Consider the following 27,611-nt stretch of genomic DNA (forward strand, 5'->3'; position numbering starts at 1 on the left):
TCATTCAAGTGTATGTGTCTTATTGTCGTTGCCATTGTTAATAGGAGATTCTACTGGTGTGGATATTTTAATTTTAACTAACTTAAAATCACTTGAAATACCAATTGCTAATTGCATCACATTAAGTTGTGTCAATGCACGTTGGTGGGGGAACAAAACTTGGGTGTGACATGTATTACGGGAAGGGAATAAAAATATAGCATTGATAGGTTGTTGTTACCATTTTCTAAACTAAACTGCAGGGAAATATTTAGCAATATTTCCTTTTAGGATTAACAAGCTTCTCATTGATGTGTACTATCTTGAGAAAAATTCTAAAAAGAAAGATTAACTTAAAGGAGTTTCAAGAATTGCATGACACTAAAATAAAAATAATAATAATAAATATTGAGGCACGCTTTTACTTGTTTTCTGTCAGTCGGTAAAGTCTCACAAAACAGTGGCAAACACTAATGGGTTTTTTTAAAGATTGACCAGTAGTTCATCTTTATCTGTCTATAAAATTCCTAAAAAATGTCAAAATGATAGTTCTAAATATATTAAATCTTCAAGCTGCATATCTACAGTCTTCAAGTAAGTACAAGGAGTCGATGAGATATGTAATTTTGAAAAAGGATCTTCTGGTATCCTTATTCGAGAAGAGAGGATTTTTTATTTTCTTTCAAATAATTTAAATACGGCTGATTGTTTATTTCTTTTGAATGTTCTCTATTTATTTGGCACTCTTAACACTATTTCACCTCAAATTCATGTTCTTAGGTCAGTCCAAGTTTTATGAAGGATAATATTCTTATATTTGTTAAACCTAGTATTTTACAGGTTTTTTATTTGGGTGGGAACTACAATATTCCTTGTTATCAGAAAAACAACTTGGATTTGATTGTTGGCAATTCTGCTGTAGAACTAGTGGAAACACTCCCAGATTGTGTTTAAGTTGTCAAAAAATATTTCTGTACAATATGTGATTATATGTGGTTAAAATTTCCTCTTCAAAATTAGATTTTGTGCCATGCTGATAGTAGAAATGGTCGTGATGCTTCATTTACTAACATAAAATTTTTTCATTGAAAGATATTCTATTGTGTTGTTAGCAACTGATGAGGAAAAGCAGTTAGCTATGTGTAAATTGCAACTAGTCAATTCAAATTCAGAAATTCAAATCAATTCAAATTCAGTCAATTCAAATTCAGATCATAGAATCAGTTAAAGAAGAGACAATGAACTGGCACTGGACATGAGTAGGCCAAAAAAGTGTTTTAAAGTGTAATTTCATTACCAGTTTTTTTTAAAAAGAATTCAAATGCTTGCACTTATCAATGGTTAAAAAACTACTGCAAATTTTTAAAAATTTTGTATTTGTCATACATAATCTGTAATTCTGTGTGCCTGTTTTTTTTAACTCTTTTAATTGTTATTTACTTTAAATTTTACAAAAATGTATTAAATGTTAGTTTAGTGGTTTAAAATTCATTTTATGTACCATATTACATTTAGTTAAATATGGAAATTATTTGAGTTATTTTATTAATTATCTATTTTTTTAATCAATTTTAATGATGCTCACAGGAACACTGTGAGTTAGCTTTTAAAATCTTCCTTTTTTAAAAAAAATCCATTGTTTACAGTTATAAATTAGTGCTATGAAAAGAAAAAATTTTTTTCCTTTAAGAGTTAGCATCATAATATAAAATATTGATAAAACAACCTACAAATTAAGAGTATCTGAAACTATAAATTTTATTTATGATTGTTTTCTAGAAATTTTTTTTTTAAACTAAAATACATTGTCAGTTTTCCTAAATTAATTTAAATTTTAGTAAATAATTTGAAAAATAAAAATTTCAGCAAAAAATCTCACAATAATAAGCATTAAAGTAAATAATTATTTGACCTTGATATTGTAGTTTTCATTTTCAGCATGCAGTATGACCTAGATTTCATTTGTTGAGATTTAAATTGAGGTAAAATTGTAATAATTTTCCCCCTCTAGAAATAAGCTTTTATATATTGGTATGTTGTCTAATACTGTTATTATTTTTCTATTTATTTGCTTTTTCGTAAAATTTTTCTATCCATTACTGATTTGGCTTCTATCTATTTACATATTTTTCAACAACTGATGTTTCTAATAGGTATTCAATTATTTTTTAAGTCCCGAAGGAGTTTAAACTTTACTTTATGAACAACTAAAGTTATACTTTTTTTTGTGAAACATTTATATTGTTATTATTTTTTGTGTGATTTTTCTCAACTTTTTCTATTTTCTCTCTGAATGAGACTTTTTGTTAAGATTTAGTTTGTTTTTGATCTTGTGTTATCAATTCTCTATTATAACTTGAACTATATTGTTCTCTTAGTGTTGAAGAAATGGAAATTCCATCTGATAGCGATGAAGAACATGAAACTCAAGAAGTTACTGAAGGAGAAACTAACATGAAAAAAGGTGTCAAAAGAAAATATAAAAACGAAAATTATAGTGACATTCTATCTAAACAGTTTGAAATAGAAAAAGCATTCAGGTAAGTGTGAAAGGAAACTATTTAGCATATCAGTAACAACAGATTTCAGTTTTAATTATTTTTTGTATTTTGTTGTAGAATTATTTCAAAAGATGGAAATTGTATTCGGCCATAAAATCATTTAGAAGCTTCACTTCCCTACATATCGAAAATATTCTAAAATTTATTCTACATTGTGTTAATTAATTAACTATTTGATTCAGAAGTTGATCGTATGTTAAAGGTAGATTTGTAAAAAAAACAATTTTAATTTTTGTAACAAAATGACATAAATTTTTATGGAAAATTAATCTATTTTCAATACGATGAAACAAAATATTAATTAAGAACCCTGAAGCCTCTTATATTTTATTTAAATAAATGTTTTAAGGATAATAAATTAATAATAGTTTTTGAATTTTAATCATTTTTAACCCTATAAACTTACTTTAAATCAAAGTATTTAGTATTTCTTCAAATCAAAGTATCAACATATTTTTTAATATTGAATAGATTTTTGTATTATGTAATGCGATAAAAAAACATGAATATTTCAATTTATCTGAATTTTTTTTTCCTGATAAATTGATTCTGCTTCTGTTTTATTTTCTAAATAATCAGTTTTGCAGTTTCTAATTTTAAACATTTAAAAGTACTTAATTTTATGCAAATATATTACAAGGTTAACTAATAAAAAAAATTTCGTGCCTAGAACAATGATGTTTATATAACAATTACTACCTACAATTACTGCCTACGATACTTTGGCATGTGCTCTTTTTTTGGTCAATCTGCTGTGCATGTGGCCCTTCACTCAAAAAAGTTGTACACCCGTCTATTCACAAAGCTAATCTTCAAACTTTTGGCATGGTTAGAAATATATAGAAAAAGAAAGTAACTCTTTGCTATAAAAAAAACCCGTATAAAACTCTATTAGTGTCTTTTAATGTAATGTTTCATATAAATTTAGCTGGCAATGGTAATGTGCTATTTTATCAATTTATTTAGAGTTTGGTGTTCTGATAACATTGCACACATTTTGTTCTTTTTCATAACAGACATGATACGCCATTTGACAGAATAGATAATGTCTCAAAGTGAAATTCTGTCACTGCAGCTAATAATTATGAATTGCAGAAGTACTTTTTCATATACAGTCAACCCCACTTAAAGGAATACCATTGGTTCCAGCCAAATCTATGCAATTAAGCGGGTTATTCGATTCAATCTTCGATTCAATATTCAATCTTAAATTCTATATTTTTGCGAAATTTTACTTTTATGATCAATAAATAATCATAATTAAAACTGTATATGTTAGTACCATAAAATATGAATGTCATTTAAGGTTACATAAAAATAAATTAATGTTAGAGAAAAGTAAAATATAGGTACTAAAACATTATTTGATCCCTTCCGAAAAAGATTATAATTGAAGATTGTTTTTATACCCGTTTTAATTCGTCAATTTATCAAAATTAGATATTCCCTTTCAGTTTCTACTAAGACTTTGATGACTTGTGTATTCCTTTCAAATATATTCAGAATTTTCATTTTTACTTATTTATTATTTCCTAATCCTCGAAACTTGAGAGATTCCAAATTAATGCCCTATTTTACAATAGCTTGGGAGTTTCTGAAACTTATTGTTTCCAAGATTCATTTTTTTCCCCTTCGATTAATTCAAATCATTCCTTTTTGTGCACAACTTGCAACCATTATTCACTGAAATAAGCAATGATTATTCTACTTAAGAGAAAGACACATTGTACACTAATGTGTTAGATTTTTGAAACTTTTTCTTTTCAAAGCTCATAGCGCAGCAAGAGGGGACCACAAGTCTTGACCAAAAAACAATCTGTATTTTTTTATGTTCTAAATGATGTGTGAGTGAAGTAACTCAACGAGGGATAAAACCCCCTTCGTTTACTTCAATGTATAATAAGCAGCAAGATTTTATTAATTCTTTAACTTTACCCCTAACACCTCTTTAGACCAAGCAATGAACAGGATGTCCCTTTTGAAGTAATCATCTATTAACTAAAAAACAGAAATTCCTTTTTAAATGGTGAAACATTTCTCAAAAAAAAAATTTTTTTTTCATTTCAGTACCACTATTTTATGCAATTAGGCAAGGACAAAAAACAACAAATATTCTTTTAAACGAGAGGTTTAACATTGACTTTATATAAAATGAGTTGGTTCTATTAAATTTTTATTCGTATAAGCTGGTTATTCGATTATCCGATATGCGAATAAGTGGGGACGACTGTGCCTGCTTACTACAGTTTCTTCCGAAACCAAGTATCAGGGCATTTGGTAATTGCAAGAACTTCATGTTAAATTCTCAATGCTGTTTAGATCAGATAACAACTGTCACAAAACATCCTGCTTTAATAGGGAGGCATATTACAAATAACTCATAAAGCTGACCCGTCGAAGTAGGTGCATTGTCTTTGCTTTTAGAAATGTAATGTGTGTATCAAAAGTAGATTTGGAGTTTTCTTTTTTTCTTCTTTATAAAGTTTACTAGTGTCCACTTTTGGAGAGATATTCTATTCACTGAGCGAGTGTGACAGAAATTCTGTATATTTCTCTAAAAAGAATTTTTATGTTCAATTATTGGTTTTTAAATGTAAATTATTCCTCTTCTTTTTTTGGTTTTCTCACCATTAATTAATCAAAAAGTTATAGAGAACAGAATCCAGTTGATAAACGAATTCTTCAATTACAGCTTATCTTGGCACTATAGAAATAAAATAAACAGTAATTATCTATTTTTAAAATTGTTTGTTTGATCTACCACATTTTATGCTGTTTTGAAATACTGTCTCTATTTAATTCTTTTTTGACGAATTTTTGTTCAACAAAGAGCGGTCTCCCTTTATTGATTACTTACTCTTTCAAAATTTAAAACTTTTTTTTTACATTCATAACTTTTTAGGCATTTAATTCATATATTCTTACATCCAGTTTTGTGTGAATTTGGTTTTATTTATTTGTCTGATAAGTGTAATTAAATTTCAAAAAGTAATATTAAAAGAAATCAACTATGAAACAAAATATATGGATTGCTTTGTTCCATTTATATATATATATATATATATATATATATATATATATATATATATATATATATATATATATATATATATATAATGAGGAATAAAACAAAGAAAAATTATAGACATATGAAAAAAAGGGGGGAATAATAAGTAAAAAAATAACAAACAACAGTTAAAAAAAAAAAAACATGAAATTTTATTTAAAAAAACCGGGAAAAAAAAGATATAATCTTTTCATCAGCCTACACGATTATATCCGCAAAACAGAGTACTTTCTGATATTGTATCATATATATATATATATATATTTCTTTCAGAAACAGTATAATTCAAAAATGGGATGAAAAAGTTCGACTATCCACAGGGCGTATGACTCAAAAATCATTCAATGCCTTTGACAACTCAGCAGTAAAACAGATTGAACAGGTAAAATTTTTTGTGTTTTATTTATTTCTTTGCAATAGTTTCCTTTAAGAAACTTATACAGTTGAAATCAGATACTATAAGTAACGAAACTAAAATAAAAATAAACAATTGTTAACCAACAATTGTGAAAACAATTGTTTTATACCAGCTTCATAACATCTGTTAAATAAGAATAATTCACGTTTAAAAGAAATTCATTTAAAAAGATATTGTGTAATAATATTATTTAGTTTTACAAATGTTACTCCCTTCCCTCTTATGCTTACTTGAGGGATTATTTTCAAAATACCATTATTTTATCCTCAATAAACAGAATTCAATGCAGATGTGCCAACTCTCCTGAATTTTGAGTTATTCTCCCGCCCTCCGGAATTGATTCGAAAAGCTCCCGAATTTTGCTGCAATCAACGGCCAAACTCAAAATTACATAATTTTTCCGCGAGTGCGTAAGATTTGTTTTTCTTTCAGCGTGAATTCCATCCCCTCTTATCGAACTACCATCTGCCTGAAGCGTAGCTGTATGTGCTTTATTTTCCCCCCTCTTTAACACTCCTATTTCACCTGACCCCTTACACTGGGATTCGTAGGAATCTTCCTCTCCTTTCGTGTGGAGTTGAATGCGATGACGTCACATGACGATATCGAGTGACGTCCGTACAGGAGTGAGGAAACTCGTACTCTCGATAGTTGGAATTGATATTGTATCTTGCTGATTTTATAGCGTTTAATGCGTATTTTCCACGATTGGCAACATTATTTGTTTAGTCTTCGTATATTAAAAATAAATTTTTTTCCCAAGGATGTCTAAGTCGAAACGGAAGTATGCAACCAATTTCAACAAATCATGTACCAATTACTTTAGCAAGACTTAATTGCAAAGAGCTAAATCTGCAACTCTTTTTTATGCATACGGTATCTAGATAATCCGGGGGGGGGGATTTTGCTCCGCTCTCCCGCCATTTTAAACTAAAACGATATGAAACAAAAAACGGAAATTGGACTCATCCTTGAAGTTGAGTAGAAGAAAATGTGAGGAAGGGGAGAATTTTTTTCGCCGTTTACCCAGAGAAGCGTCATTTCTTCCGCGACCTTGAAGATTTTAGATCTTTATTTTCTCCTTTCGGCCGTCAATCAAACTCAAAAGAGTGGCATGCTGATTTCGTTTTCTGTTTGATTTACGAGGGGGTGGGGAAAATGCATTGCACATGCATATCAGTGAACAGAAGATGAAAGAGAAGAATGTATTTATCTATTTAACGTCGATTAATAGAAATAAATTATTATTTTTTTTTATAAATTCTGATTCTTTGGAAGTGTGGTATCATTCGCAAGTTTTTCTTGATGTGGAATCACGCCTGCTTTAATTAAAAATCGTGTTTTTATTAAAAATAAATAAATAAAAGGAGAATTGTTTTTTAATTTAAACATACAATTATTTTATGAAGCAGATTGCAGTTTTGTTTTTCTGATTCCACTACGTTTGATTTTTTTCCCCTTTTCATGATAAATTTTGCACTCAATAAATTATTTTTATTCCTAAATTTTATCATTAGGTTTTTTTTTTTTTTAATTCCGTTGATCTTGCCTTGTTCCAGGTTTTAATATTTATGCTAGTGCCTTTTTTTTTTAACTATCATTTCGGTTCGATAATTTTTAAGTGTTGTTATGATTTAGATTAGTAAGTTTACCTTTTATTTTATCGTCCCCCCCCCCTTATAATTAGGTATGAAATATATTGCGTTATTTAATCATTGGTTTTGTTTATTAGTTAATTTAGGAATTGTAATTATTTTTTAAACTTGTTTTTCTTGTCTAAACTTGCAAATTTTTTTATTCTTTTAAATGTTATTTTTCTACAATTTTTTTCCTTTTTAGATTTAGGAGTGCTTTTATTTTTTCTCTTATTTTAAAATCTGTTTACACTTTTTCCTTGCAATTTTGGCTCGATAAAACATCGATTAACGACACTTTTTGGTCTATCCAGAAAACCGGGAGATTAAGACATCCGGGATAGCAATGGTCCCGAGCATCCCGGATAATTGGTTCTCTATTGTACAGACATTAGTATTATTATACATTAGTATTGAATTGATTTTTTTAAAAATAGTTCTTCAATTTGTTTATTTTTTAATAATTTTTGTGCATTATTATTACAGTGTCAAGGTTTTTTGAATGATGTTTTATTAAGGAAATGGTATTTATTTTTTAAATTAAGAGTATCTACCTAATATAGTTTTGTGTTGCTAAATCTGTGTTTAATTATTTTATTTCCATTTAATATTTTTCCACAATTTGTGCTCTATTAGTGTGTAAAATTTCTTGCATTCTTATATTTAATAAATTTTTTACTTAAAATTCCTTAGAAGTGTCAAATGTTGCATACCGTGTACCTTTTTTTACCCCTCCTGATATCTCCTGAATTCTTGTTAGGGAAACTCCTGAATGTTAATTTTGTTAGGTTGGCACGTCTGTCAATGTCTTACACAAGCACTGGCTCATAGCCTACCCTTACAGAAAAATATGAAATGTAAACTGCTGACTTGTTAAATGCTTACATAAATTCAAACTGCCTCTCGAAGAATAATATTACATTTCTTTTATTTTCCAAGTAAATTCTCTTCATTTGAGTCCAAGAAATCAATTAGCCAGTTTTGTGTCTGTTGTTCTCATATATATTGACCTGCACTTATAAGCAAAAAAGAGAACAATTTCGAGAAAAGAATACCAGAACAGATTTGAGAAAATAATAATCAGATTTCATTTTTCCATTTCTTTTCTTTTGCAAATTTCTAACTGCAGTAACCTAAAATTCTGAGTATTTTCTTCTCCCCTCTCCCCTGTAAGATTAAGAGCACTTTAACTTACCGTACTTATTCATATTTTGATGCAAGTTTTATCTTTATTTTTATATTTATATAATCAATATAAAACTAATAATTCTGAAGTTTTGGCGTCGATAAATATTTTATCACATAAAATATATATGTAACTGAGTATAATAACTAATATACTATGCATTTGTTTAAAAAAATATATCCTTGCTGCTGAATAAGTGTCATTTTCTCCTTGGTTAATGTTGATATTTCTTTTATCTTCTAGATTCTACAAGATAGAACAAGATTAATAAAGCGAACTCAATTGAAAAGATCTGTATATCGAGTCCTTGGAAAACCAGAATTTTCAGAGCTCAAAAGCAATGAATCTAATATTGAAGTATGAATTCAGAAAATTTTTCTTAATAATAAATAGTAATTCCGCTAAAAAAATGTGTGAAATATATAAATTTTTATTTTAAATATATAAATGTGGCATAATCACTGCTTTAATTTATTCGAATTGCCAAAAATGTGTATTCAAAACTCTTTTGCTATTTTGACAAGTTTAGATTTTATTTTATGTTTAAATAAAAAAAAAACAGATTACTAGCAGTTTGAATAAACCAGGGTGCATGTTATTATTAAAAAGTGTTTACAGCTTTTTAATTTTCATTTTTTAAGGGTCTTTTAAAATCATATTTTCTTTTTTATAAAAGTTATTTTTTCTATGTCATACTGATTATTACCACTAACTACTCAAAAAGTAATTTTCACCACCTCTTTATTCATGCTGAGTCTGTTTTGACAGTGGGGTGTACATATCGTATGAATGTGGCAATAATTTTGCATAGTGGATAAATTATTCACACATACATGCAAATGCACTAGTTGCATCCCTACAAGTGAAATTCAGTAGGAAACATCCTTACACTTGAAATTCAGTGGAAAATATCTAAACAAGTTAAAGTCAGTGGGGAAGATTATTATACTACAATATGCCAACTCTCTGGTATTTTGTGAAGTTTTCCGATTTTTTACCTCCACATTGCTCTATTTAGAGATTAATACCACATTCATTGAACTAGGGATCATTCACAAATTAAGCATTTCCAAGTGAGTCCAGGGAAATCAGCAATCGTAAGGCTTTTTATCTTTTAAATTTCTATTTACTTTTTTTTTATTTAATTTAGTAAAAGAAAATTGCTTCCAATTTTTTAATCATTGAAGTTTTCTCCCAAGGCACTATCAAGTAATTGTATTCTATTCTAAATTTCTAAAAAAAATTAGCTTAATTTCTATATAAATTAGTCCCAAAATTTTATAAATCTAATTTTTAAAGCTGAATATACAAGTTCTCTTTAAGCTTATCTCTCTGAAAAATTTTGTTTTAATAAATATTTCCTAGTTGTATATTCAATTAGTTTAATATTCTTTAGTATAGCATCACAAATCAAGGTTGTTACAATAATAATACAAGTGGAAAGTCAAAAAGTTTTAAAATTGTGTGCTGGCAAACAACTTTTTAACCTAATCTGCAAACATCAGCATTATATAAAGTATAATGAAAAGTGTTTTTTTTTTTCTCACAAATTAGCCCGTAAAAATAATGTTTCTGAAATAAATTACCAATGTGAACTATTTTGCTTTTTTTCTTCTTTTTTTTTAAGAAGAAATACTTTTATGCTTTACATTTTTTACTATGCTAAATTAAAGAAAAAGGAAAGAAGAAATATTTATAACTTTTTAAATAAAAATTCTTAGCTAATGTGGGAAATACATTAATATTTATATGAAATAAACAATGTTTCCTTTTATTTCTGTTAATTGCAGGCAAAAAATAAATAAATAAATAACTATATAGAAAATTTTGTGTATTTCAAAACTTTTCAAATCAAGAAGATTTACCTAAGTAGAAATAAAAAATCAAAATATTAATTACTATTGATGGGGTCAAAAGGAATAATGAGCTTTCAAAATCATTTGTTCTGAATGTCAGCATAATACCTTATCAATGTTTGTGTATTCCATCATAAAAAGTAGCACTTTTTATCCTTAAACCTTATCCTTATTCTTCCACTTTTCAAAATTGCACTTTGATAAGAAGATAAGTTACTTAAAATTTAATTAAAAAAATTATTAAATGCATTTTAGTGACATCAAGATGTTATAAATGTAATTTTTTCATTGTACATACATTATGTTTGCTAATATTCAGTTTTTGATAGGATATCACCTCAAAGCAAGACTTACTACTCAAAGATTATGATCCCCAAATATTTGATGATGATGATTTTTACCGTCAGCTGCTGAAAGACATCATTCAGAGCAAGTCCATTGGAATTGATCCATCCATCGTTAGGTAATTGTTATTCGCTTGGTTTTGATAAAATAATTTCCAATCAAATCAATTATGTAATAAATTAAATATCCTCAACATAACAAGATTTTGCTGAAGACCTTAAATCACTGCCATTTTATCCTTCAAATTATTAATTAAAAAAAAAATTTAAAGTTGTGTTCTTTAGTTTGGCAATCTTCTTTAACAGGTATGGAGAATATGTTGTAACATACAAACATTATTTATGAGGAGTTTTGATCAATCATGAGTCATGATCGCTCAGAGAATAAATATTTTTCTAGATTAGGAATATTTTTACTTTTCTCCCCAGTATCAGCTTTTTTATCTTCCTAAATTTCAAATTATTAAAATATACTAAAATGGTTTCTATGTCACTCTTATGCGGATAACAGTTGATAAGGGCTTTTTATTCTGGGTGGATCCTAATTTATTGGAAACATTTCAAAACTGATGGATATGAGAATTCATAATACATTGATAATGAATGTATAAAACTAAAATCACAAAATATTCACACACAAAAGTCTACATATTAAGAGTTGCAAATGAATATTTAACTGCGAAAGGCAAAGTTTTTAAAAAAAGTGACTGACGCTACAAAATAATTAGGAGCCAAGAAAGAATTCAAGACATCTGATCATTAGTTTATTTATTATTATTTGTTTATTTAAAATATTACAGAATTATTTGCTTCAAACTGAATGACTCTCTACCTTGAGGAAAATAAGAATTGGTTTCCAATTATATTTGTGTGATGATATTTTAAAAACAGAATGATTTTTTCTAACATTGGTGTGATAGCAATTTAGTCAAATGGAACAAATTTTCTAAGCCTTTTATAATGAAATAAAAGCTAAAATTTATGCACGAAAATACTGCAATTTTTTTTCTTATTTCCAAAGCAGCAAATGGAAATGAATGCAATTATTTTACAGTAGTGCAAAGCTGTAACTCATTTTACAATACCCAGGGGATTATGTATATATACTAGGGGGCAGAGCCCCTGCTCGCTACCGCTCGCCAAGCCCCAATAATTGCATCGCAAACAAAATTTAAGAAACTCTCCGTAATAACAAAAAATTTACTTATAATTTTAAGTAAAAGTCTGTACTCACTATCAATAAAAAATAAAGTCAATCAAAAATTCTAACTAAATCAATTCGAACTGTAATACGTTGCAGATTTAAAGAAACATGCTATATACATTTGAAAATGATAAAAATTTAAAAAAAAAAAGAAAAAATACTATATAATACATTTTTTTTTTACATTTCACAAAACTTCTTTGAATACAGCATTTCTTACTGCATAACTGATTTGATAATAATCAAAATTTAAAATAATACTATAATACGTTACGATATACAAGGCTGTATATACACTGAAGAACCAAAAAAAACTGGTATACCTGCCTAATATCGTGTAGGGTACCTGCGAGTACGCAGAAACGCCGCAACACGACGTGGCATGGATTCGATCAATGTGTGAAGTAGTGCTGGAGATAATTGACACCATGAATCCTGCAGAGCTGTCCAGAAACCAGTGAGAGTAAGAGGGGGTGGGGATATCTTCTGAACATTACGTTGGGAGGCATCCCAAATATGTTCAATAAAGTTCATGTCTGGGGATTTTGGTGGCCAGCGGAAAAGTCTAAATTCAGAAGAGTGCCACTGGCCACCAAAATCCCCAGACATGAACATTATTGAATATATTTGGGATGCCTTCCAACGTGATGTTCAGAAGATATCCCCGCCCCCTCTTACTCCCACTTATGAACAGCCCTGCAGGATTCATGGTGTCAATTATCTCCAGCACTACTTTACACATTGATCGAATCCATGCCACGTCATGTTGCGGCACTTCTGCATACTCGCGGGTACCCTACACGATATTAGGCAGGTATACCAGTTTTTTTGGCTCTTCAGTGTATTTGAAAATGCTCTGTATATATTTGAAAATCGTTCAATCTTCCAAATTAGGATATTTTTATCCTGCTGAAGAATTTAATTTAACACCAGAAGGTAAAAATTAAAAATACATTTTATGTAAATATTAGTCAATTTCAGTTGATATTTTTTGTATTTTTATAATAAGACAAAATTGAATTTTGCAATTTATTAAAAATGATCCTGAACTGTCATAAATAATATTAGAGAGAAGAATTATTCCAGAAAGAAATGATGAATTTTGTAACTTGTTAAAAATAATCCTGGACTCTCATAAATATTGATGATGATGATAAGAAATATTACCCCCTTTTCTGGAAGATCCTACCCTTAAATTATAAAAACCAGCGTAGTGTTTACCCATACCTGAGATAACTGGTTATGAGGGCAAAGTTTTTCCCCCCCTTCTTTTGTTTTTGTGGAAATATTAAACCACAAATGCATATAATTATGATGACACAATTAAGGTTGCCAGGATCTTCCATAACACTGATTGCTGTGATTCGGGGCTGTTTTCCTCCTGTTGAGGAACTGAGTCCCTTATCAAGCAAATTCCCTTTAAAAATATTGGAATCCTAAATTCCAAATTAAAGACACAAATGTGTCCAAGGTGAAGTGGAATTTATATTTTGAATTGTATTTTTTTTTTTACTTGATATTTTAATGTTTGTATTTTATAAAGATGTCTATACTTTATAAAGGTTGTAGTGACATGTAGTCACAAAGAATGAGAAGTGGCAATGATGCCAAAAATGTTTTTAAAAAAGTGAGTTTTTAATTTTTTAGGTCTAAAAATGAATATATTTGTGGAAATAAGTACTAAAAATGATTATTTTTTGAAAATAAGAAAAGTAGTTGTAAGATATGTATTAGAAAGAATAGTAATTAGTGAGATTAAGAAGTATATAAGAGATTTATAGAAATGAAGAGAGGAGATTTAGTTTTTTTTCTTCACGTGAAGTATTTTTAAGGAGTTAGTTAAAGAAAATATTTTAGATGGCTAGTTTAAAGAATAACAGAAAAGAGAAAATATATGAGTATTTTAAAGTTTTGTAAGATGAAGATTTAAGAGTTTTTTATAGAAGTTTTTATAAGTATGCTAATGGATCCTCAATCAAATGATTTATGTCACAAAGACTTAAACCTAGGTAGCAATTTTTTAAGGCCTATTGTTTAATTGCAACTATGTTTTTATTTTATTTTTTACATCAGATGTTATTTTAGCATCTTAAGTAGAATATGAGAGTTAGTATGAAACCATTGCAATTGAGGTAGTTTCATATGTTTTGTTAACATAAGATTTGAATATTGTTTTTATTTTTAGATTGCTTTTGTAATTCAGATCATGTGATCTGAATCATTCAGATTAATATTAATTTTAAATAGTTTAAATAGAATATGGTAAGTAAGGATTTTGATCTTTCCTCAATGAGATGTTATGTGAAGCCTGATCACCGCCGGGTCAACACCTTTGAGAGGGGGGATATTGTAACATCTAAAATAATAGCTTAATAGAATTAAATGGATCTTAAAACTAAAGCTAAAAAGAAATATTAATTTAATTGTAGACTAGCCCCTCTAACAGATGAGAACTTTAAATAATCTCTTTAAATAATCTCTTTCACATAATTAACTAAACTCTTCGCGTATATATTAACGTATGTACTTAACTTTAACTTCGTGTTTGTATTAATTTTAGAAAATTAACTTTTATTTATTTGAGAGAAAAAAGAGAAAGAAGCATGAATTGCCTGTTTTGCACATAATTTTAGCCATGGATTTGCCTGAAATGGATATGTGCATGGTAAAAATTATATTAATTATCAAAGAAGTTTTTTAGTAAATTTATTTACAATAGTATACAATTAACTCAATGATTTAATGTAGAATTTAATTACTTTAGTTGGGTATCCATTGTTTTTTTTTATCAAATTTTGAAAAAGTTTGTCTTTTTTTTTTCTCCCTTTTTCATTGTTCTGTAATTTTTCCATGTTTTCTCTACATTTCGATATTTTATATATCTATATATATAAATATATATATATATATATATATATATATATATATATATATATATATATATATATATATATATATATATATATATATATATATATACTTAAATAGACTCAAAGTTTTTTAAATTTGTTTATTTTTGATATCTTAGTTCGACCGACCAGAACTTCCTGAATGGCCATTCTTAATGTGATTGCTGTCTTAAGAATTTTGAAAACTATTGACCCTGGACCAGGTCTTTGTTCTTGTCTAAAATTAACTTCCTGAAACAGTTTATTCTTTTCTCAAAAATGATCCTGTTCCTTATTCCTATTTTCTTAGTTGAACTATTGAGAAGGGAGAGGTCAAATGAGTGAACAACTATTTTCTTATTCTTTACATCATTGATCTTTTTTGAATTCATATGCTATTTTTGTTATCAATGTATTTTCCATTTGAAATAAATTTTTAAATTTTTGGGTTATTGCAATTTGACAATTACGGGACTCTTATAATTTGAACAAAATTACTTCTCAGAAAATATTTTACATGCTTAATTATATTTTCTTTTAGAAAACAAATGGAATTGCAAAAAATCAGAAATAAGATGAAAAGGAAGGTTGATACAAAAGCTAGTAAAGGAAGAAAACTTAGGTAAATATACTTTGGTTCTATTATTTTTGAATTAGTGTTTCATTTTTTCTTAAAATGGAATTATTATAAATTGGCAAAATTTAACTCTTCTGACTCATACAAAAACAAAAAACCCATTATGTCATATTTATAATACTAAAACAGTTATGTTTAAAAGTAAGGAAGAAATAGAATTTAATAGTTTTACTATAAAATATTATTTAGCACTAAAACTTTATTTTCTATTCTGATTTCATTTTTGTGCTGCTATCTTAGAAAGAAAAAAAAAAGCTTACAAGCTTTTATAAAACTATTGATGTTAAAGGAGTATAAAATCACAATAGGAATTTGGAAAATAATTTTTAAATGGTACCTTGTCACATTTAGTCATGTAAGCCCATTTTTACCCTAAAATTGAGTTTTCTATTGCCACTCTCACTTAAACCTGTTGCTCAACTCCAAAGTGTAATTTTAAGAACAACTCTGTCAATAGTGTAAATTTGGAGCTAAAAAGTCTCCTTCAAACAGAAAAGGGATACTATTTTCTCCATGTATACTTGCAAGGAATTGTATGAGTGCAATTTTTTTATTGATTATGTAACCAAATATTTTATTCATTGAAATGTGTTCTACAGAACTTAGTGATCAAAATTTTACTTTTTAAAACTTTTACAAAATTCAAAATTTTTCATTCTTTAAGTTTTGAAAATGCTTGTGACCTTAAAGTTTAAATTTTGGTTGCGGGATATAGTATAACACTTTTCAATAAATTCAAAAAAAAATCAGATTAGTGATATAATAAATAAGAAAATTGAGTTCATACACTTCTGCATAGATTAACATAGAGAAAGTTGAATCCCTATTCCGTTTGATCTTAATTTTTAATTTTGCATCTTGTAATGCTAAAATTTTATTACATTTTACCCCAACGTTAAGTTTCCCTACTGTTATTTTTAACTTGCATCTTCACTTCAAAGTTCATGGTCCAAAAGAATGTTTTGCGATTCAAAAGTGTAACTTAAATTTCTCAAGTGTTACTTGTATTGTTGAAATACAGTATTCCACTTTCAGATGAAGTTACAGCTCAACCTTTAGAAAAAAATCCTGCAAACTTATAGAAAACTTGCTTTAACTAGTAACAAGTTGTAATACTCAATAATTATAACTTTTTTAAAAAATTTTATTTTGTAATGATTTTTTTCAAATACAGTTCCTAACTATAAAAAAAATTCTATGGTTCATTTTACAAAATATTGCAAAAGTTCTTAACATGTATATATATATATAAATACAGAGGAACCCCTTTAAGAAGTTTCCGCTTAAAAAGTTTTCCCACGTAACAAGTTATAATTTTCACGAGCTTCAAATTTTCTTCATTTTTTTTACTTTATATTTAAAATGTCTTATCTAGTTTTTCCTTTCTGTGACAAAAACAGTTAAGTTGACTATGCAAAATTAACAAAGACCACGGACCTTCCTTGCTCCTCCATACACAAAAGAAGGTGATGCATCAGGAGCAGGTGTGAGCAAAGAAATGTGAACCTTCAGATGAACAATGAAACTGATAAGAATTTGGGGAATTGCTTGGATATTGCGTCCCCTGTAAGTGAAAATTACAAAGCCTGATGAGGCATGCAGTGACTGATGCGAAAGATATATCGAAACATTTAGAAGCATTTTGTTCGAAGTTTTCTTAGTGTGAAGGTTAATTTTGATTTTTATCTTAAATATCGTAGAGAAAAATTTGATTTTGTCCTGTAAAGGCATTAAACGTAAAACACTATCTATTGAGGACAAAGTAAAAATTTTAGAAGCTGTTGACAGCTATTCTCAATTAACAAGGGTTCAAATAGCGAAAAATTTAAATCTCCCCTTTTCTATGTTAATTTGCATTATTGCTGAGAAAAACATCTTAAACTCTTCTTGTTGGGTAACATCCCAGAAAATAAAAATAGTGAAATGAAGAAAAACTGATGATATGGTTTAAACAAGCAAGATCCTCGAATATTCCTGTCAACGTAACTGTACTTAGAGGGAAAGCCTTAGAGATTGCGGAAAAATTAAACGTTGATTTCACGCCTTCAAACGGATGAATTGATCGGATGAAAAAATGAGTTGGATTGGTTTAGAAAACAATTAAGGGAGATTGTAACAGCATTGATTAACAAGAAGCTGAAGATTGGAAAGCTAAATTACTTGAAAGTATTTCAAGTTATCAACCAATGGACATTTTTAACATGACGAAATGTGGATTGTTTTTCAATCTTTTACCCGATAAAACTTATGCATTTAAAGGTAAACGTTGCCATGGAAGAAGAAACAATAAAAAACATTTGGCACTTTTAGTTGGGGCTAGTATGAATGGTACAGAAAAATTACCGATTTTAGTAATTGGTAAAGCGAAAAATTTATATATTTTTAAACTTCAACAGTTTAAGAAGTTTTCCCGTTTAATAAGTCATTTCTTTCCACTCTCTTGAAAAACTTCTTAAGCAGGTTCGACTGTATACATATATTTTTCAGAAGTAAAATGAATGTTTTTGATTATTCCCAACAGATGGAAGCTTAAGTTCTAATTTGATTTTTTATGTAATTTTATTAAGTGTTTAATGTTTCTGGAATTACTTAAGTATTTTAACTGCTATTGAACAAAAATTCATCCATATATTATAACTTTTAGGGCAATATGAAATAATTCTTTAGTGATAATATAAATATTTCTGGTTAATAATAATGAATGATAAATGAATTATTTTTTAGGTAATTAAAATTATGTAATTTAAATCACCATAACATCTTTGCAAAGAAATTGAACTAATAATGAATATTAATAGATATATTACTATGATATAATATAACTGATTTATCACTAGGGGAAAAAAAGGTCAGTAATCGAAGCAGGTCACTGAAAGTTTTATGTTTTATTAGAAAAGTCACCTTTTCTGTGAATCTCCAAATGAGCGTGAATCACTGCTGTTGGGTGGCGTTTTGTCGAAAACTTCTATTTTTTTTTTATATGGAATAAGTTTCCCTAATACACAATTTGGCATGATTTTAATTAATTAGATCAATATTTTAAAAAAAATATTCAAGCATTTGTGTCTCAATTTATTATAGACGTGCAGATGTCAAGAGAGAAGTTTCTTTGTTTGGAAGAATTTTACTAAAGAAAAATCTTCAATGAATGAAGGGACATTGAATGCTCTATTAAATGTCTTCGTTGGCTTAAAAATTTTTCATAATGATCCTGTTCTGTGCTTACAACTAAAGAGCTCTTAAAATTGTCTCAAAATGCTCTTATGAAATGTACAAAAAAGAAATTATTGAAGCACAACCGAATAAAAGAGCTGAAGAAAATAAAATTGTAAAGAAGATGAAAACGCACATCCAAAATATGAAAATTGAATTCTGAGGGAATATCAATAAAAAATAAGAAGAATAAGGAAAACTTCAATTCAACAATTTCAAAATGTAATAATATACAAATTAACTTAGCTTAAGCTCTGATTGATGGTGTTGAATCATTGAAGTCAAAGGAAGCAAAACTTTAACCTTCAGAAAGCTGTTAAAAAAAACATGCAACATTAATTCTAAACGCATTAAAGGAATTAAGATGCTGTAGTAAAAATTTTGCAAAAAATTATGTTCATTAAAAAAAAGTAATCTGATGCTTTATAGTATCTTCATTTGGGCAAATTTGTGTTCATTGTAGTCCACCAAGCCAATTTCATTGAATGTTATATTAATTGCAATGATTGCAATATAATATTGCAGTCTTCATTTGAAACTTACAATATTTTTTTATTGCGAATTAAAGTAAATTACTAAATCAAAATATTATTAACACGTTCTGAATTTTGGCAACATGTAGGCGAATGATGGCCAAAGCTGTCCTCATAGTATCTACCATTTCAAACAAAAATATCTTTCATTAGATCTACTAATTACTGCATCTTTTTAAAAACTAATTTCTGTCCATCAATATCATATTCATTAGAGAAATTGTATTGTTAAAATTAGTTAGCTTAAATCCGAATAATCGAATTTAGAATAAAGGTCACCAAAATTTTCATAAACAGTAGACACCCTGTTCCCACACATGATAAACCTAATTTTGGGAATATTCTGTAAAGTGAATTTTAATCTTTTTATATACATGTCCTATGTGGTCACTTTTTTGTTAGAAATAATCATTATTTTTTAGAATAAATAATTTTTTTTTCCTTTGAGAAAATAACCATTTTTTCCATTTATTGTAAAGCAATAGTTAATAGAGAATTATGATAGAAGTGTGATATTTCTGTTTTATTTATATTTTTTCCATTTGGTATAATTTTGATCTTTACCATAATATTTAATTAATGTATTATTTCCAAAAAGAATAGTTAAAAATTAATTCTGTGAGTTAATTTAATTTGGTAAGTGAATATTAATTTTTATATTAGTTACAGGTGTTTAATAGTGCTATAAATTTTCATACCTTTTTGAGAGTGATATATTTAGTTTGTACATTATAAAATTTAAAAAACAAATACTCTAATTTGTGAAAGGTTGTAGAGCTATAGTAAACAAGTAATGATTCACTTGTAGTCTAAGTGTTAATTTAGTAATAATGATTAATTGTTAGCTAAGTTCTATCTTCCTTTTTGCACAGCTGCCAATTTGTAAGGTCATTGGAAAGTATTTAACCTAGTGATAGTGTAACTACACTTAAAGTATTAAGAATTTTCTAAAGATCAATCTACTTTTGCAACACAATCTCAATTGACTAACTAATGTTTTTTTTTTTTTTTTTTTGTAATTATGAAACGTTAATTTGTCATAGTAGATAAAAACAATTTATGTTTCAATGTTTAAAAAAAAAAAAACAGTTTCAAATTTATTTTAGGATTTTTGAGAAAAATCCCAAACTTGTAATATCAAAATGAGTTAGGTATCATTTGATTTGTTAAATTATCAAAAACTCTTTTACATTCCTGTCCAAAAGAAAAATTTTTGTTCATACAAAGATTGATTCAACTCAATTTATACCTATTTTTAAATTTAAAAAAAAAATTAGTAAGTAAGACAAGGAAAAATAATAGTTAGATTACATCACTTCAATAATTTCCTACACTTTTCTTATTATTACATTTTGCTTATTAGGTATGATGTTCATCCAAAACTTGTCAATTATATGGCTCCTCTTCGAAGTACAACAATGTCAGATGAAGCCAGGTTTGTTGAAATATTCTCTATAAATTATATAAATATTATTCTGTTTTGATTCACTACTTTTAAACATACTCATTTGTGTATATTAAAACATTGTCTGCCTCAAAATATTATTTATAAAAAAAACTTCAGTTTCAAGAATTAAGATCGTATTCTTGTAATTAATAACTTTTTATATTAAGTAAAAATGTTTTAATACTTTATGAACTGCAACTCTCTTTTCATGCCATTAAAAATTTGACTGAAACCTTAGATAAATTATTTTTGGGATTATGTAACTTCATGTTTTTACGTGTTAGAACCAATGCTCTGTGGTTTTAATACAGGCTAGAATAGTAGAAGAGAAAGCATGCCATTATATTTTCAAATCTCTCTTCATCCAAAACTTCCTTTGTCACATGCTCCCTCTCTTTAACCAATTTTGGCAGAAAAAGAAGAACTTTATGTGTCTGTTGAGATGAGTATTCTTTTACTGGTAGATATGTGTTTTGTAATTAGTAATAGAGAAAAGTTAAAAGCTTCAGAAACATTAAGATTTGCAGAATATTAAAATATTAGATTATTTTTTGACAAGACTTTGCTAGAATTCCAATTTTGTACAATTTTTTTTTCATTTTTCTAAAGACTTATCTAGAATTCCAATTTTTCATATGTTTTTAACAGTACAAAATTGTTTATATTTTTACAAAATTAAGGGGGAAATTTTTTTTTTTTGAATGATTTTAAAAAAACTTAAAATATATCCCTTGATTAAACTTATTACAATCTGATTCAGTAATTTTAGGAAATATATATGTATATATATATTTATATATATATATATATATATATATATATATATATATATAGTAACAACCCTGTATAATTTTTTTTTATTGATTTATTGAAATGTATAAAAAGCACCTTTAAATTTTAATCTAACATAGCTTTCAGAATAGTGCTCCATCTTCTAAAATCATGCATATCTTTTGTATTTATCAAGCGCTTTTGAAAACATGTACAAGGAATTTGTAGACATGACAAGGAGTAAAAAAAAATATGGAGTGAAAAAGAGTAACATCGCCTTAAAAAACTATAAGAAAATTCCTTAATTCTTTTTAACTTTCAATATCTTTTAAACTTTATGCCTAAGATGACTAGGTTGACCTTTAATACCACTTTTAGTTTGCACAATTTTTTCTCGTGTATTATTGAAATTTAAAAGGTTAATTTAATTTTAAAATATTTGCAGATTTCATCAAGGAACTTATAATTAAGTGTAAGAAAAACTTAGCCCCTTTTCATACCCCCTCTTTTCTGAGCAAATGTATTTTACTAACCGAATGAATTGAAACTCAGCTTCTTGAACTAAAAAAATTTGAATTTATTTCTTGAAAGGCTTTATAGAGAGTTAGAAAATACATAGTAAATGAACAAAAAAGGAAAAGGCACAGCAATATCGCCCTTACTACATTCTGGCACATTGTTATATTATTAATGATATAATTCTATATAATCATTACTTTATGGTTAAGTTATGTTCTTTTTTGTCTATTTACTTGGTAGATTGTTTTTTTTTAAAAAATTGGATTTTAAATGAATAAAATGAAATAATCATGATTCGTATGATATTTTAAAGAAAAGAACTGCATGCTCAATGTTCAATCTGAATGAATTCCTGTTTTCAATATGAATAGTGGAAAATGTTCCACTTACCTTTAGACCGCCAATTTGATGATTCATAAACCTTTATTGGTTTTAATTACAAATAGATGAAGATGAATTTACATGAAATGGTAAATGATGATTATAGAGTGATCAAAACATTGAGTTAGGTATTAGCGCTGCATGGCGCGTCTCTAGTTACATTACATCACATCTACTGTTTTTAAGTTTTTGAAAAATAAAAGTTATTACTTCTGATGCGCCAGCGGCGCCATCTGGGGATAGTTTTCTTGGCTGAGGGGGGATGACATCTGGGGGTGAGGGCTCGTTACATCCTCCCACCTTGAGTTTTGAACGACGAATGTCATGACGAAACTCAATTAGGCAATTCAAGTCTATAAAGTTTTCGACATGGTCGTAAGTATGATCCATGCCGAGTTCTTGCGCGCAGAACGATTTCTCCTTCTTTAAGTTGAGAGTCTTTCTTTTTACGGGCAAAATCCTTAAGTTGTCCTAAATATTCAATTCGGAAACGTTTTCTTAAGTCCTCTCGAATTTTTGGACGATAGGCAAATCGTTTTTTCATCCTGGTGGCATCAATTAGATCAATATCTGGTACTCCAGATTCTTTAAGTTCGTGCAAAAACATGGCAGGTGTTAATGGTATCAGGTCCTCTAGATCTTCTGAGATGTACGTAAGTGGTCTGGAATTTATGATGCTTTCAACATCACAAATGGCTGTGTATAGCTCTTCATAGAGAAGGTTTGCTCTTCCAAGGACTTTCCGTAATATTCAATTCGGAAACGTTTTCTTAAGTCCTCTCGAATTTTTGGACGATAGGCAAATCGTTTTTTCATCCTGGTGGCATCAATTAGATCAATATCTGGTACTCCAGATTCTTTAAGTTCGTGCAAAAACATGGCAGGTGTTAATGGTATCAGGTCCTCTAGATCTTCTGAGATGTACGTAAGTGGTCTGGAATTTATGATGCTTTCAACATCACAAATGGCTGTGTATAGCTCTTCATAGAGAAGGTTTGCTCTTCCAAGGACTTTCCGTAAAATTGATTTTAGCATTCCAATCATTCTTTCAAAAAATCCACCCCACCAGGGTGCAGAGGGAGGATTGAACTTCCAGTGAATCTTTTTCGAAGTAGCAAACTCTTTTAGTTTTTCGAAGTCTACTGATTTCAGATCTGCAGCCGCTCGAGTCAGATTTGTGCCGTTGTCAGAGAAAACCGTTGCGGGTCTTCCTCGTCGTGCTATGAACCTTCTAAATGCCAACAGAAAGCTATCCGTGGAAAGTGAAGTAACTAATTCAACATGAATGGCTCGGAAAACCGCACAGGTGAATAGCACGATCCAACTCTTGCTTCCATCCTTTAAAAAGAGTGGTCCGCACAAATCCACTCCAATGACCTCGAAAATCAATGCTTCTCATACACGATCTTCAGGTAGAGCACTACTTAGCACTTCTGTAGGACGAGCACTGAATCTTTTGCAAGTGACACATTTTTTAATCACTCGTTGAACAGTTTTTCTGCATCTGAGGATCCAATATTGTTCTCTTAGAACTGACATCACAATTTGAGTTCTGGCATGTTTTAGTTCTTTGTGTTTATCAAGTATAAGGCAGTGAGTGACATTATGGTCAGATGGCAGAACAATAGGATACTTAAATGTTCTCAAATCCTTCCTCATGGCTATTCTTGTTCTAACTCGTATAAGGCCTTCATCATCCGTTACAGTTTGTAATGAAGTATAGCAAGGCTTGGTTTCTTCTGCTAGGCATCTGTTCTGCACGTACTTCATAATAACCATTTCAGTGTCTTTCATTTCTTCAATAGTCAGCTGTTTTTCGATGTTTCGTTCATCCGTAGCACTCTTGATGTTTCGATAAAATCTGTAAATCCAAGCAGTTACTCTTATCATTTTTCGATATGATGTTAAAGTATCATATAGCGGAATTTGTCCTTTGAATAAATTTGTTGAAGTCACTACCGTTTTTCTTCTTTCAGCGTTTATAATGTCCAAATCTGGATCGATAATATCTTTTGGCCAGAGCTGTGGTGGATCTTTCAGCCACATAGGGCCCTCCCACCATTTAGATTGCTTAAGATGCTCTGCAGAACATCCTCGTGAGGGAAGATCAGCTGGATTAAGAGTTCCGGGAACATAATTCCATTCTTCTGGCAAACTGAGAGATCTGATTTCTTGGACTCTGTTGTAAACAAAAGGGGCCCAATTTTCATTCCTTTTTATCCAAAAGAGGGCATTTACTGAATCTGACCAGAAAAATGTTGGAATATTTTCAAGTCTTAAGTCTGATTTAACTCCATGCGCCAGTCTAGCTCCAATTGTACAGGATAAAAGTTCAAGTCTGGGTATTGTGACTGGTTTTAGAGGCGCTACTCGAGATCGAGCTTGAATGAGCTGACATGATGTCGAGTCTTCGTTTTGGCTTCTCAGGAATATGCATGTAGCATAAGCTACCTTGCTCGCATCACAAAAAATATGTAAACTTAATTTTCTCGAACCTTCAGGATTGTCCAAGAGACATCTCGGAATCGTTATATCTTTCAATTGACTTAGTTGTTTTTGCCATTTTTCAAACGTTTTTCTAATAGAAGATGGTAATTCTGCATCCCAAGTGCATTTTAGCTTCCAGCACTCCTGAAGCATGATCTTCGGTTTTAATGTTACTGGACACGTGTAACCAATGGGGTCGAATACTTTGTGAACTTCAGACAGAATTTTCCTTTTGGTTAAAGTCTCAGATGCCTGTGATGTTTCCTTTAAGGCCAAAGTCAATGAATCATTACTTAATTTCCAAATCAGTCCCAAAACTGGCACTTTTCTTTCTTCATTAGGGATGGCTACTTCTTGTGAATTTAGGATACTATGATCCCACCCTCTTAGATCGAATTGAGCTCTCTTCAATATATACTGTGATTCAGTAATAAATTTGTGCAAATGTTCTCTATCTTCAACACTGGTTAAGCAATTATCTACATAAAATGATTCTTCTAGTTTAACTGCAGTTTCCAGCATTGATTCTGGCGCTTTCTTCAAATGGTACCATAGGGTGGCTCCTAACAAATATGGACTGCAAGTCAAGCCAAACACCACTCTTCTATGTTGGTAAATTTTGATCTTCGAAAGGTCTCCATTTTCACACCATAGAAATCTTAGGAAAGGTCTATCAGCTTCACTCAGTTGGATCTGTAAGAAAGCTTTTCGAATATCTGCAATGACTCCAATCTTATTTAATCTAAATCTGTTGATAACTGAAGGAAGGAGCTCCACAAGATTAGGTCCTTTTTCAAGACAATTATTGATAGAGGGGAAATTTTTTATTTTGGTCGAACCATCAAAAACAGGTCTGATCTTGGTAGTAGAATTTTCTTTTATCACTGCTCGGTGGGGCAAAAAATGTTCATTGGTGGCTGTATCGCCTGGGTCAACCTCTTCGATAATTCCCTTTTGCAACCATTCTTTAAATACCGCTTCATAATCTTCTAATATTTCTGATTTCTTTAAGGCCTCAACGCAGTTCTTCAATCTTCTTTCAGCAACACTTCTATAATTAGGCAAAGTAAGGTGATTTAAGATCCATGGAAGGCTCACTTCATATCTCCCATCTTCAAGTACCTTAATGTTGCGATTAAAATGGTCTTCGGTAGCTTTTGCAATTTCTTCTCTTGATTCTTTTTCACCTGGGTCTAATATCCCTAACGTATCTAGTTTCCAGAGATCTGAAATTTTAGCCTGAGCCACATGAAGGGACAAAACTGTGTTGGTACTATTACTGTTTTCGGGATCACGAGTTTTACCCATAAGTGTCCAACCTAATTGCGTTTCGAAAGCAACTAAATTTTCTGAAACCGATTTAATAATACCTGTGAAAAGTTTACCGCAAACGTCTGCTCCGATAAGTAAATCAATTTCTTTAGTTTCCGAATTCACCCCTCCTATGTTTTTATAATCGCAAAATTTAATTCCTAACTTATTCGCTTCTTTTATCCACGAGTCATCTCTTATTTTAGGAATTTCTGTACAAATTTTTTCCTGATCATAAACTTCAAAGTTACAAAAATAATCCCGATTTAAATCGCTCAAAAAAATTCTGTATTTATTATGCTGATTAGTTCTTTGTAATCCACCGAAAAGACTATGATTTAAGTTTTCTTGCCCTATTGATTTGTAACCAATTTTATTTATTGTTTCTTTTAAAAGATACGACTTTTGGGACCCCGTGTCTATCAATCCGCGTATAACTATATCTTTTTTTCCGTTTATTAAGCGAATTGTTAACGTTTGCATTAATACTTCCGGATTACAAGTTTCATTCGATAAAACCGTACTTTCCACTTTACTATCTGTTTTCTTTTCCGGACACATAAATGTATAATGACGTCTAAAACAAATATCGCATTTTACAAAACTCCTGCATTTTTTAGCCGTATGGCCAAAGCGAAAACAAATAAAGCAACAACCGCTTCTCTTTAAAATATCCCTTTTCTCATTCATTTCTTTCATTTTAAATTCATTACAATCCCATAAATTATGTCTATCGTTACCGCAAGAAATACATTTATTTTTCTTATAACTCGATTCATTCAATAAACCTGACGCCGTTGATATGCGATTTTTATTTTGTTTATTCGAATTCTCGCCTCCACTGCTACGCTTTGAGGAGGGGAAGGGGGAACATTCTGAAACTCGTGTTATAGATGAACTCAAGGCCGTGGCTTTTTCTCGGCTAATTACTTACATTTTTAAAATATCGAGGATCTCTGATATTTTCCACTCATCATCATTGCTATATTTTTTGGTTATTTCTAACACTATATCTGAGGGAAGTAATTTAATAAGTATAGGACAGAGTAAAGCCCCGTAATTTTCCTGATTAATTCCCAAAGATTCTAAATTCCTTATTTCAGTTTGACAAGAATCAAAAAGTTTTCTTAATGAAAAAATATCTGTTGATTTTTCTACTGGGGTTAAACTCAATA

At 29.1% G+C, this 27,611-nt stretch overlaps 1 protein-coding gene across 1 annotated transcript in view; it reads left to right on the forward strand.

The window, feature by feature from the left end:
* LOC107452289 (protein AATF) overlaps positions 1-27,611 on the forward strand; it is a 53,740-nt gene that overhangs the window by 18,283 nt on the left and 7,846 nt on the right. The window contains exons 8-13 of the mRNA XM_016068651.5: positions 2,358-2,519; positions 5,881-5,989; positions 9,089-9,202; positions 11,031-11,164; positions 15,679-15,759; positions 20,884-20,955. Of these exons, the coding sequence (XP_015924137.2) occupies positions 2,358-2,519; positions 5,881-5,989; positions 9,089-9,202; positions 11,031-11,164; positions 15,679-15,759; positions 20,884-20,955 (672 nt within the window). The remainder of the gene's footprint in view (positions 1-2,357; positions 2,520-5,880; positions 5,990-9,088; positions 9,203-11,030; positions 11,165-15,678; positions 15,760-20,883; positions 20,956-27,611) is intronic.

Source organism: Parasteatoda tepidariorum, chromosome 7 (assembly GCF_982258835.1).
Source record: "Parasteatoda tepidariorum strain Cologne lab strain chromosome 7, Ptep-v5.0, whole genome shotgun sequence".
Lineage (NCBI taxonomy): Eukaryota > Metazoa > Arthropoda > Arachnida > Araneae > Theridiidae > Parasteatoda > Parasteatoda tepidariorum.